Raw genomic sequence first — 12,678 nt, 5'->3', positions numbered from 1 at the left:
GACACCATAAAACTGGTGACAGGTTCCCTTTAAAATTGATTAGAAAGTTGCAAGAGTGTTAGATGGGAGGCCACAGAAAAGAATGGGAGATAGTGTAGGCAGGAGATGATGAGGATTTGCACTAACATTTTTATTGTTTAACAGCCGGATACAATGACTGGATTTCACTTACAATAATTACTGTCCCTGGGTGCTAACAGTACCCAGTTATTCCCAGTACTTACAGTAGGGACAAAATATGCAACAACTGGACAGTCGAACAAACAAGAAGGTTATAAAGCACACATCACAACACTAGTAGGTAATAATAAAGCAGGAAAATAGGAACTTACCAATGGATGACAAGAACAGTATGAGGATGACAATCAGATTATGTAACAGAAAGCTGATTATGATGATGATAGAGATAGTGACAATAACTGACTCCGACTAGCTTTTCCTGAATCTTTTCCTAGATCTGTACCTGAACACTGACCCTCAAACGAAACACCTTTGACCATTACTGCCTGTGAAGATATCTCTATTCAAAACCCTAACAGAAACAGAAAACCAAATGGAACAGAGCTGAGTTGGAATCAAGGCAAGGCAGAATTAAACCAGACCAAAACTAAACACAAACTACAAGTCTCCAAAGCAAGGACTGGACCAGAAAAAAAAACTACTAGGGATGAGCAAATTTCTTGAAATTAGTTTTGAGTCCAATTCTAATGAATTGGTCAGACGAATCAATTTGGGTATGAATAATTTCAACCTACTGTAAATAGAAAGTGCTCAGATTACACTGAAAAAATTATATGACACTCTTGGGTCTCCTAGGGATTTTTTTCTCTCCCCTTTCAAGCTCTTCAATGCAAAGCAATAGTAAATTATGTCAGACTGCCGTGACATACCTATCCATGGGTAACTGCAAGGTTGATGGTGTTAACAAATAGCCTGTAGAATTTTTTAGGCTTTTTAAAATTAAAAAATTGGCCCTTATTGGGTGCAAATGCCTGCCTGTGTTTATACACATGGTAGTCTCAGAAAAAAAGTGGCTTGTTCTGAACAAGTGATCCAAAAATGATGTCTTAATGGGGACAGATGCCTGCCCGTGTTTATACACACACACAGTAGTATGAAAAGGACCTGTGGCTTGTTCTGAACAAGCATCCAAAAAGTCTCCCTTTTTTGGGAGCAGCAGCAATACAGCATAAAACCTGATGGACGGGAAATGTGCAGCTGTGTAGGGTTAGTAGTAATGTCAGTAGCTGCTGTGGCAGTAGCAGTAGTGTATAGAATCTGACATACAGAAGATGTGCTGCTGTGTAGGGGTAACAGTAATGACAGCAGGGGCAGCAGCAGTAATACAGTATGAAACATGATAGACAGGTAGATATCATTGGGATGGCAATAAATAGCCACTGTCAAGGATGAAAGCTCTATTCACTGACAGCTGGAGGTGTGTGGAAATCCTTCCGGATTCATACCTGATTCGTTTTCACAAATGTAATGTTTTCTACACTTGCAGAGGACAACTTTGTCCACTTCGGCGTGACAACGCCACCTGCTGTGCTGAATACGCTCTCTCTGACTGACAGAACACCAATAGCAAACTGAGATAGTTCTGGTCACTATTCCAGTCTGCCTCCCAGAAGTCCATGGAGTCAGGGAACAGGATCTGTGCTGGAGAAAGGGCACAGCCCAGTTATGACTGAACCTATTTGTTGAGGTGGTGTGTATTGGCTGGAGTTTGTGCATCAGGTTGGCATGGCACTTGAAAAAACGGTTCCATCATGTTCAGCAAACTGAATTGGCTGCTGCTGGTACTGCTGCAGCTTGTGGTTGTTGTAGTGGTAGTGCAAGCTGAGATGGCAAAAGATCTGTGACTCCGCTAGATGTGGAGAGAGGCTCCCTGCCTAGTCACATAACTAGGCATCTGCTCAGTAAAAGCTGCAGCAAGCTGGGTATGGAGCGTATTCAGGTAATAAAATATTTTTGCCTCTGTTTCAAATGAAGGAAACAATCTCTCATACTGTTTTTACAGCATGGTTAAAAAACATGGCTTGTCAGGGTTAAAAAATATAGATGTCCTCTCCAGTGTTCCCAAGGACCCAGTTGCTTCAGTCTCTGTCACACAGCGCAATGGTTTGTCATAGCAAGTGTCCTTATCATTACCATCATCATCAAGTGTGCCTTAATGTGTGTCATCTTAACAGTCATCCCATATTTGTGCCTGTGAAGACGCAATTACTTAGTCTACCACCAACTCTCCTCCTCCTCCTCAAGTTTTATCTTGTCATCTTATTCCATTTCTTCCTGAATGTGTGAGTCATCAACCACCACAGGATGGCAGGCAATATTTGGAAGCTGTTCTTCCTCTAGCATACCTTCTTGCATTATCATGAGTATTTTGCCTCTTCGAAGGGCCTGATTATGTAACACGCATCTCTGATGAACCGCCACTTCCTGGGCTCAAAATAACACATGCTCCCTGCTGTGGTGGTCTGGTACATGATGGAATCATTGACTGCTTTACACTGCTTGTACTTACGCTCCAGCCAGGGGCGTACCTAGAGCATTTGGCACCCGGGGCGAACCCTTTGTTTGGCACCCCCCCCTCCCCACCTTAATTACACCCCCTCCCTTAATTACACCCCCTCTCTTCTCCCCTTAATTACACCCCCTCCCTTAATTACACGTCACCTCCTCCCTTAATTACACCCCCTCCCTCCCCTCCTTAATTACACCCCCTCCCTTAATTACACCCCCCCCCTTAATTACACCCCCTCTCTTCTCCCCTTAATTACACCCCCTCCCTTAATTACACGTCACCTCCTCCCTTAATTACACCCCCTCCCTCCCCACCTTAATTACACCCCCTCCCTTAATTACACCCCCACTTAATTACACACTCCCCCCCTTAATTACACCCCCTCCCTCCCCACCTTAATTAAACCCCCTCCCTTAATTACACCCCCCCTTAATTACACCCCCTCTCTTCTCCCCTTAATTACACCCCCTCCCTTAATTACACGTCACCTCCTCCCTTAATTACACCCCCTCCCTCCCCACCTTAATTACACCCCCTCCCTTAATTACACCACCCCTTAATTACACACTCCCCCCCTTAATTACACCCCCTCCCTCCCCACCTTAATTACACCCCCTCCCTTAATTACACCCCCCCTTAATTACACCCCCTCTCTTCTCCCCTTAATTACACCCCCTCCCTTAATTACACGTCACCTCCTCCCTTAATTACACCCCCTCCCTCCCCACCTTAATTACACCCCCTCCCTTAATTACACCCCCCCTTAATTACACACTCCCCCCCTTAATTACACCCCCTCCCTCCCCACCTTAATTACAAATCCCTCCCTTAATTACACACACACATCCCTTAATTACACCCCCCCCCTTAATTACAAACCCCCACTTAATTACACACACACACACCCCTTAATTACACAATTATTTACTCACATTTTGATGATGCCTCAGGCTCCGTCCGACCGCTGGTAATGGATCCTTCCGCTTCTTTAAAAGATCCGTGAAGGCTGCGCGGCGTCAGCGTCGTGACGTCATGTTGCGCGCCGCCGCAATAATCCTTCCACAGGAGAGGTACAACATACTAGAATATACAGTTTACTGGATACTAATAAAACAAGTTTATCCTATAACCAGTAATCCACTGCATAAGCCAGAAATATTTAAAGAGAGGCTAACCAATCAGTAATCTCTCCTAAATTGGCATGAGCTCCAAACTAAATAGATAGAAGCAACAAAAGCAAAAGAACAAGAAAATTCTTGACTAATAGCCAGCCTCCTGCAATAGCGATATCGGCATGTAGGTGGTTAGACAGAAGGAGGAGATTCCCTATGTCCTCATTTCTTGGCCTTTCATGGTGTTATATCTGTTCATTTTTATTTATACAATATGTGAGAGAGAATCTAAATCGCACATCCTCATTATTATGCTTTTGATATAACAACTGTTTTAAATTTCAGCATGATAAAACATGGCTATACAGCACTATTATCAATCTATTGCTATGCACTATTAGGAGGCATTAGTATACATTAGTATACACTTACCACGACAAGGTTGCCTCCTCAAGTGGGGACCTACTCTAACTTTGGCGCGGCACTGTGCGGCGACTATCGGGCCCCCACACTGCTCCAGTAGGCAATGGGACCCAGCAGCCACACAGAGCCCTCACTGTGCGGCAAAGCCACCTAGGCCCTGGGCCCCATCACTCCACCAGCACAGCACAAAAGCAGCGACAGCCACCTTCCAGCACCGCATAATGTGAACAAGTGCAAAGAGCTCACCTGTTCACAGCCTCTCAGGAACACCAACTGAGAGGTGGAAGGAATTTATAAACCCTTTGCAGACTTCTGCTAGTTAAAAGCACCTGAGCCGAATGGGGAGGAGTGCTGATCCAGAGGGGGGAAAAAAGAAAAGTCTATACAATGTATACAATATGTGAGAGAGAATCTCAATCGCACATCCTCATTACTATGCTTTTGATATAACAACTGTTTTAAATTTCAGCATGATAAAACATGATAAAACATTTTTATTTATACCATGCAGTGAATGACATTAAGAAAACATTACAAAAATGGCAGAATTGCCCACATACCCCAAAATTGTACCAATGAAATTACATCTCATCTTGCAACAAACAAGCTCATATGCAGCTGGCATAAATCAACAGCAAAAAAGTTATACCTAGTTCTCGAAAAACCATTTTTTTTATTCACCCCTAAAAAAAGTTTATAAAAGTTAATAATTACTGTATGTGTAAGGTACCTAAATTAGTTCAGTTGAAAGATAAAGCTGATTCACTGGTCCACATTTATCAACCCCTGTACATCAGAAAATTGGCATTGGAAATGTTAAAGGGGTTGCCCACTTCCTAGTTACTGTTAACCAATGTGTTTGTGAGATGATTATATGGCGCTTACTAATATAGTTGTTATTGAAATTCTGGACTATTTTCTATATTTCATAAGGTATGCTCCCTTGATTGCCAAGTCTTTTGTGCTGTCCACACACAGGTCATGTCCATAAAATGGCCACCGAATGAGGGTCATGTGACCAGGCAAATCCCCTCCATGTGATGTTTTTTCTGTCCAAATACACTGCATCTGCACTAGTTCTGTTGAGAGCTTGGTGCAGGTGCAGTGTATTTGAATGCAGAGGACATCACATGGAGGTGATTTGCGAGGTCACATGACCCTCCATCAGCTGCCATCTTATGGACATGACCTCTGTCTGGACAGCACAAAAGAATTGGCAAACAAGGGAGAATACCTTATGAAATATAGAAAGTGGTGCAGAATTTCAACCAAGACTATATTAGTAAATGACATATAATCATGTTACAAACACATTAGGCACAAGTAGCCAGAAAGTGGCCAACCCCTTTAAGATTAAGTTTGGTGTACAAAACATTAACAAATGTCCCCCTGTGTCATTTCCACAGATGCTTGCATCATATAGAGCATTTCCTATAGTCAATAAAGTATTAGCAGGCCACCACACCATACTCAAAACTGGCTAGAGAGTGCATACTGTTACCCAGATGAACTAAGGGGTTAAGCCTATGGTGCTGTGTCTTCCGGCACTCAGATAATATGAGTTACAACACATTTCCTAAGCATCCTGTGAACATTGCAGACTTCTGGCTGCATTATTAATTATTCTTTCCCATGGATTCTGGCAGTGAATGAGTTAATATTGCTGGCTACAACTCTGCGGATGCAAGTCTTAGAGATTTTATGATCTCAGTGTCTGCTGATGAAAGAGGCGAGCTGGTGCTCAGGATCTCCCAGAGAGCCACGAAGCAGCTGCTGAGAACTCTTGATCCATTTCTTTACACCCTCCTTGGACCAGGAAGCATCTGCGGCTGCTGCGACATGTGCATGATGTCTTTCAAGGCAAGTGATGATTGTTTTACATTTAGATGTAAGCAGTAAATAAGTGGCAACGCCTCACACTAAAGGTTCCTGCGTTACAGGCCTTGTTCTGGTATAGCATACTGCAGCTATTGCAAGTACAGGCCTAGAGTCACAGTCACTTTTAAAAACCTGCAGAAATGAGCCAGCAAATATTCTGGGTGAAGTAAAAGGCGATGCAGGGAACACTGGGACAAGCTGCTCTATAGGGAGGAGATGTGTTTATTTAGAGCAAGGAAACTGTTTGTTTTTATACTAATATTATTATTATTATTTTTCACCAATCATGTAAAATAGTTTAATTATTGAACTTTGCATTCACGTAGCAAAAGGCATGCAAATTATTTATAGAATAATTTCGTTAAAAGCTTTTCAGTGCTACATAGCAAAATGTGTAACTACACAGGGACCCAAAGAAAACAAACTCATATTAACAGAAAACATTGTGAAACAGTTGAGGTCAATTCTAATCTGAAACATTTTTAACGTTGTAGAAAATCTACAGTTTCTCAATTAATTCACTTGTCATATATACTTTAAAGTCATCTCTTTATCTTCCATTATCTGTACTTTGAATGATACAGTATGAAATCCACTTTTTATAAAGTTACAGTTTGCCAGACTCACCCGAGTCACCCTACTTTCACACAGAGCATGGAGTAACTAGCAAATTTCTAAATCACGTCTTTTAAAAAATATGCCTGCATCCACCTGGAAAAAATAAATAAAAAAATATGAGGTCATGTTCCCTGGGATCTCACTTTCATCTAAGTTGCAGTCTACTGCCTCTTGTCAGGCAGGAGCAGTCCCTTGTAACAGAGACTCAGAAGACGGCTCACAGGAAATATGAGCATGAATTTTAATTTCTTTTATGTTTTTAAAAACATTGAATTTGTTTTACCTTTATTGAGTCCCCTTAGAGGACTTGAACCTTGTAATATGCACTGTATTACTCCTGTATTAAAGTACACAGTCGCACCAATAACTGTATGCTGGAGGCAGGATGTAATAGCGGCCGAGAAATGGCAGGCCTGGGGCTGTTTCTAAGTCGAGTAATCGGCACTCTGCCATTGCGTTCTCAGGTGGCGATTGGAAGATAGAGAGAGCCCCCCCCCCCCCTGTCTAACCACTTAGATACTGCAGTTGCTATTGAACTTGGCATCTGAGGGATTAAACTGCCTGTGAACTGGGCAGTGAGAGCTGGCTGCTATATTATACGCCATCGTCACGAATACTATTAGAGAGAGGAAATGACCCTGCTGCCGGGACCTATAAGTACATCTTGGGGGCATCAAGGGGTTAAGAATAGAATGTGACATATCTTGGGTTCAGTAAAGTGAGGGGTTTAGAACTGATGATGATATACAATTATAGCTTTGCAAAAGACCACCTATTTTAGAAGACAACCTCCTATTTAGACTACATTTTTTCACTTTCTAAATCTTCCATGTATACTGGCCTGTTCTTTGACAGAAGCACCCCTCTCAAAGATCATTTTTCACTGCAAGTTTAGGTGGTCATCTTAAAGAGGTGTCATGATATGGCTACATGCACACAACCATATTTTGGGCCCATGTTCAATCCGCATTTTTTGTGGATCGCACATGAACGCATTCATTTTTATGGGTCTACAAAAAGTACACGCCACATAGATGTCATTCTTGCGCTGTTACACCGCACTGTTCACACCTTACACTCCATCGTTTACGCTGCAGTCTACTGTATACAGTACACATGTGGTCCTGCAGTGTTTTTATATTTATTACTTTTCTGTTCTGGGTTTCTGCTGTTTTACACAGTAGAGGCCCAGGGGTATTGTCAAATGTGACTACGGCATCTGGAATCGCTAAAACCAGGAGTTGCATGCTTCCTGGCCTTCCTCGATCTCAGCCTGTCCTGGTAATCGGCATGGGCCGATTGGCCATAGACTCCACATGGAAATTTCCCGGTGGACTGATGCCCAGGGGGCCACTTCTCTTGGATGTCAGCAAGGTATATAAAGGTACAAGGTATATTAATTAATGTAGGAGTATCAGGCACAGCTTCAGCTTGGAAATTTGGACCCGCCTACAACATGGGCCACTATTTATTTTTTTCCAGGGCCACTTTAAGTTCCCAGTCCACCCCTGGTAATAGGCCTAACCTATACAATGCTTACAGGCCGATTAATAGTATACTCCAATGCAGGAATATACTGAATTTAATATTTAATAATGCGTAGATATGCATTAAAGAACACAAGATGCAATCCAATGACTGCATGTTATAGTCACCTAGGGTGACTTAAAAAAAAAACAATTTTTTTTTTAAAACATTCAATTCACCCTCCTTTTTAAACAATAAAAAAACTAAGCATTGTCAATGACTATCACTGCGTCTGAAAGTGTCCATACTATTTTTTGTCATTTCTCCGCTCAAAAAAAAGTAGAATGAAAAGTGATCAAAAAGTTGTACACACTCCAAAATGATATCAATAAAAACTAAAGATCATCCCGCTAAAAATTAGCTCTCACACAGCTCTATAAACATAACTATAAAAAAGTTATGGGGGTCGGAATATGGTGATAAAAAGAAAACATAATTTTTTTCCAAAGTTTTTATTTTTTTCCAGTATTAAAACACTAGGAAAGCTATATAAATATAGTATCACTGTAATTGTACTGACCTGAAGAATGAAAGTAACAGGTCATTTTTACCACTTAGGGAACCCCGTAAAAACAAAACCCATAATACTGTGGCGGCATTGCCTTTCTTTTTCCAATTCCACCCCATTTGGATTTTTTCCAGTTTCGCTATTGTTCCAATCACTTTAATATCTAGAAAGCACGGAATACCAATGTGAAATTTTAAGTGTACACAGTCTTTATGTTTTAGCATGTTCATTGCCATTAACATTTGACGGTTCAAGGTCATCCAATTCTTTTTCATTGGGTTTTACTGGCTGTACGAAGCCTTATGACCCACGTGAAGAAGAACTAGACCTGTTGAGATCTGTTATCTAAAAATCTTGGAGGAACATTTCACCTTCCAGAAGTTTATCAAGGTTTACTTTATACTGAGGAATGCTTCACTTTGAAGGTAATGAACTTTGCATGGACAAGTCCCAAATAACACCCGTTACATGCCAAGTATATTCTCTATTGTTGTGTTAATCCATTCAGTGATGTGTTCTCATTTGCCTTGAAAGTAATATGGAGCTATTTTTTTTGCACAGAAGGAAACGCCTCTTGCCAATGCTACTTTCTGGGCTGCTCGTAGAGGAAACCTGGCGTTACTCCAGCTGTTGTTGAACAGTGGCCGTGTCGATGTGGACTGCAGAGACAGTGTATGCCCTTCACTTGTGTATGCCAAGAATTCCAGATCACTGTCTTCATCATCAGAATGGCACAGTGGCCAGACAACAGGCCTGTTATTATTCCTTCAGCGTCAATATTGTGCAATGTCTTAAACAAGGCTCTGGGATATTGGAATGGATTTCTCGTTTATGTGTTAAGAAATGCAAAGTGCAATCTGAAACGGCTAGAGGAGGGATAGAATTCCAGAGCAGAACGCATGATAGCTTCAATTATATTAGATGCCTCTTAGAGGGCATCTGTCAGCAACTGCCACGTCCATTGCACTTTGATTGACAGGGCCAGGTAATGAAAACGTCGTCACACCAGGCCATGTCAATCAAAGTGCAACAGTTGTAGAGAGAGCAGAACCTCTAGGTGTAACATCAACGCCCCTGTTGCTCGTAGAGGCTCATTTGCATATATTAAAATATAATTTTTATCAGCAATGCGGGCACATAGGAACATGGGACCAAAGCAGATGTTTTCAGTTGCTAAGCACACATGTAACAGGTCAGCCAGTGTCATAGGTACAAATCTGCTGACAGATGACTGTTAAAGACTGACAGCATATGCTATACTAAAAGTGTCAGTTTGTAGTCTGTTGCTAAAAAGTTCTAACAGGATTGTCGATGCTAGCCATGACTACTATTTCCAGGGAATATAGTTCAATAGAAGCCAATACCAAGTAACTGTATGTTTGAGCAGCCCTCTGGCTGTGTACCAGGGTGGCCAGACAGTCTGGTTTCCTGGTACCCTGACCTCTGTCTGCGCAGGGCCTGGGTGTCCTCCTTTTCAGTGGCTCCACGCTCGGACAGCAGCATTGCACTTTCTGAGCGCGACCTGCAGACTGACTAACTGAGGCTTCTGTCACCCCCAGTCCGTCACTAGAGCACATGTCACTCTTGACTGACTGAGGGTGAGAGAAGCACTTCAGGCCCCGCACCTTCAGGTCTTCAAAACCTTTTTTTTTTCTTTTGCTGACGACATCAAGAGGGATGTGGCATAGTGGGATTGGGGAATGGCCTCTAATGTCTGTGTAGCCCATAATGTAAGGAATAATATGTGAATGGATGTGACTACATTTCTTTACTTGTGCTATGTCTTATAAAATGTGGAGTTCCTAAAGGGGTATCATCCTATGGCTGCATGTCCTATGACACTTTGTCATGAGATTTCTGTTTTATGGCTACTTTCACCTTGTGTGGAAACCAGTGGCCAATCATAATAATCATGAGAAAACAATTAAAAACATTTTATTATAAACCTCAGAGTTTTATAGTCTGGAGGCACTGTATATTCACAGTATGGCTACATTAGGTTCTGATCCCAACATAAAAAGCTTGCAGGATTGGAGAACAGTTGGCAAACACCTACTGGAAAGGAAAAGGAGAAAGAAAGGTTTTGGCTTAGAACATGTTTTGCATGAGTCATAAAAATTCTTTGCCATGGAAACTTTCTCCACCCATCCAATCTCACGTTTTCTTGTTATCTCATGCTTTATGTGAGCAAGCTTTACCGGCTGTCTTGCTTCCTTGCAGCAGACTAACAGTAAAGTATCTGTGGAACAATCTCAGTGCTCAGGAGAACAAAGTACAGCGGATGATAAATGTGCGCCCCTGGGGGTACCTCACAGGAAGTGAATAGGAATGAGCGATATCCTTCATTGGAATTTTTGGGAGGACCCATAACTGATCATTTATTTCTTGTTAATATTGGAAGGTGATTTTGATCTACTTATTCTGTATTTGAAAACTTCTGCACAAAGCCTCTTATTGTATGAAACGCAAATGCTAAGTTTCTGGCACCAAAAAATCAGCAACAGTCTTAACTCTATTTTTAAAATTTCTTGATCATGTATCATCATTATCTGAAAGCAAAATTCTATTTTGGTCAGATACCAGAGCACTGGAAGTTTCATTTTTATCTATGATCTATGTATTCACCTCACTGGCGACCTGCAGTGCACCACCAAATAGAGCATATAGAGGGAGAGTCATCAAGAGCGCTTCATAAATTGGGCTCATCCTCCTGCAGCCCATGTGCCTGAACAGAAATCTACGACAGCTCAGAGCTGCCACTGATCTCTGACTTCATTTTTGTAAATGAGGATAAATTTGTCGGGGCGGCTGGCCATGCCACCTTTAGAGAAAGTAGCAATCACAGCGGAAAATCCGAGAGATGCGAACATTTTTAACACCACTTTTCAGGTGGAAGGGAGGTGGTAAATATCCCCCATAAAGTTTTTTCACTGTAGAACAAAAACTGACCCATTTTTTTTGTGTCAGTGTGCACCAAGGCTGAATGGTTTACAAGATCTTTCTTGAAAAGGTCCCACAAAACCCTTAGACTGATGTGCATCTGTATGACTGTAAATTTGCATACATATGCCATTTAAAAAAATAATGGTATATATACATCCCTACACCAGATTCATGATCCATCCTGAGCCCCTGCTATACATCTAGTGCAGGTCTAGACAGCCTTTCTAAACTTACATCATCTTTAGGATTAGTAAATCTGACAAAAATATCTAAAAAAATTGTATGACTTTAATGTACAATATGTTTTATACCAAACTTTGTGGCTACCTGCCTCTTTGTGCTCTAGATAGGCACTATTGCACATCTCGGCGGCCATATGCCCCCATCTCTGCACCCTATATGCATCTCCTCTACCTCCAGCGGCACAGTGCCAGACAAAGGCCAGACACGGCCGAAAACGTTTGCACATTTACGCCGCAATCCATTGCAAATAAAATCTATGAAAGAAACCTTCTGCTGTGATTCATGATTTTTATTTACAATAAACATAAGCTTTCCTTGCTGAATCCCAAATATTCATGTTTGGGGACAGTTAGGCAAATCACATACATTTTACTCATAGGCGCATGTTTAATATCCTATGCCAGTCTGAGAATAGAGATAGTTGGATGTACACCACAATTGTTAAAAGAGACATACCTTTTAATTCCTTCCTGCACCATGCCATAAATGTCTGACACTGACACCATACTGCAACAGCCAAGATCAGTACTAGTTTCAATTCCATCCGTTTAACCCCTAGACGATGCTTTCAGTAATGACTGCTGCATCTAGGGGATTTACAGAGGGTGGGGGCTCCTTCTGTCCACCATCGGGCCCTCTGCAACATGACTACAGAATCACAGTGGTTGCAATGGCAGCCAGAGGCCTTCCAACATAAAATGTTGAAAATTGCAAATATTGTTAAATTTATATTAAATATTGGATTTTTAAAATAAATGAAAACAAAATATATTGACAGAAATTTACCATTAACATAAAGTACAATGTGTCACGGTCACGAATAAACAGGCTTGGATAAGAAAAGCATTCCAAAGTTATTATCACATAAAGTGATACGTCTCAGATATGAAAAATGG

At 41.5% G+C, this 12,678-nt stretch overlaps 1 protein-coding gene across 3 annotated transcripts in view; it reads left to right on the top strand.

Annotated features, from left to right (window-relative positions):
* Window positions 1–5,796: 5,796 nt before the first annotated feature.
* ANKRD29 (ankyrin repeat domain 29) overlaps window positions 5,797–12,678 on the top strand; it is a 48,779-nt gene continuing 41,897 nt past the window's right edge. Inside the window, exons 1-2 of one of the 3 annotated variants that reach the window (XM_040433148.1) lie at window positions 5,797–5,925; window positions 9,158–9,268. In XM_040433148.1, the coding sequence (XP_040289082.1) occupies window positions 5,905–5,925; window positions 9,158–9,268 (132 nt within the window). In that variant the 5' untranslated portion in view covers window positions 5,797–5,904. Of the gene's footprint in view, window positions 5,926–9,157; window positions 9,286–10,816; window positions 10,998–12,678 lie in introns of those variants that run through there. The other 2 variants (XM_040433149.1, XM_040433150.1) reach the window with 2 other exon arrangements.

This window comes from Bufo bufo, chromosome 5 (genome assembly GCF_905171765.1).
Source record: "Bufo bufo chromosome 5, aBufBuf1.1, whole genome shotgun sequence".
Taxonomy (NCBI): Eukaryota; Metazoa; Chordata; class Amphibia; order Anura; family Bufonidae; genus Bufo; species Bufo bufo.
Note: the sequence above shows the minus strand (reverse complement) of the source record. Positions and strands in the feature narration are given on the sequence as shown.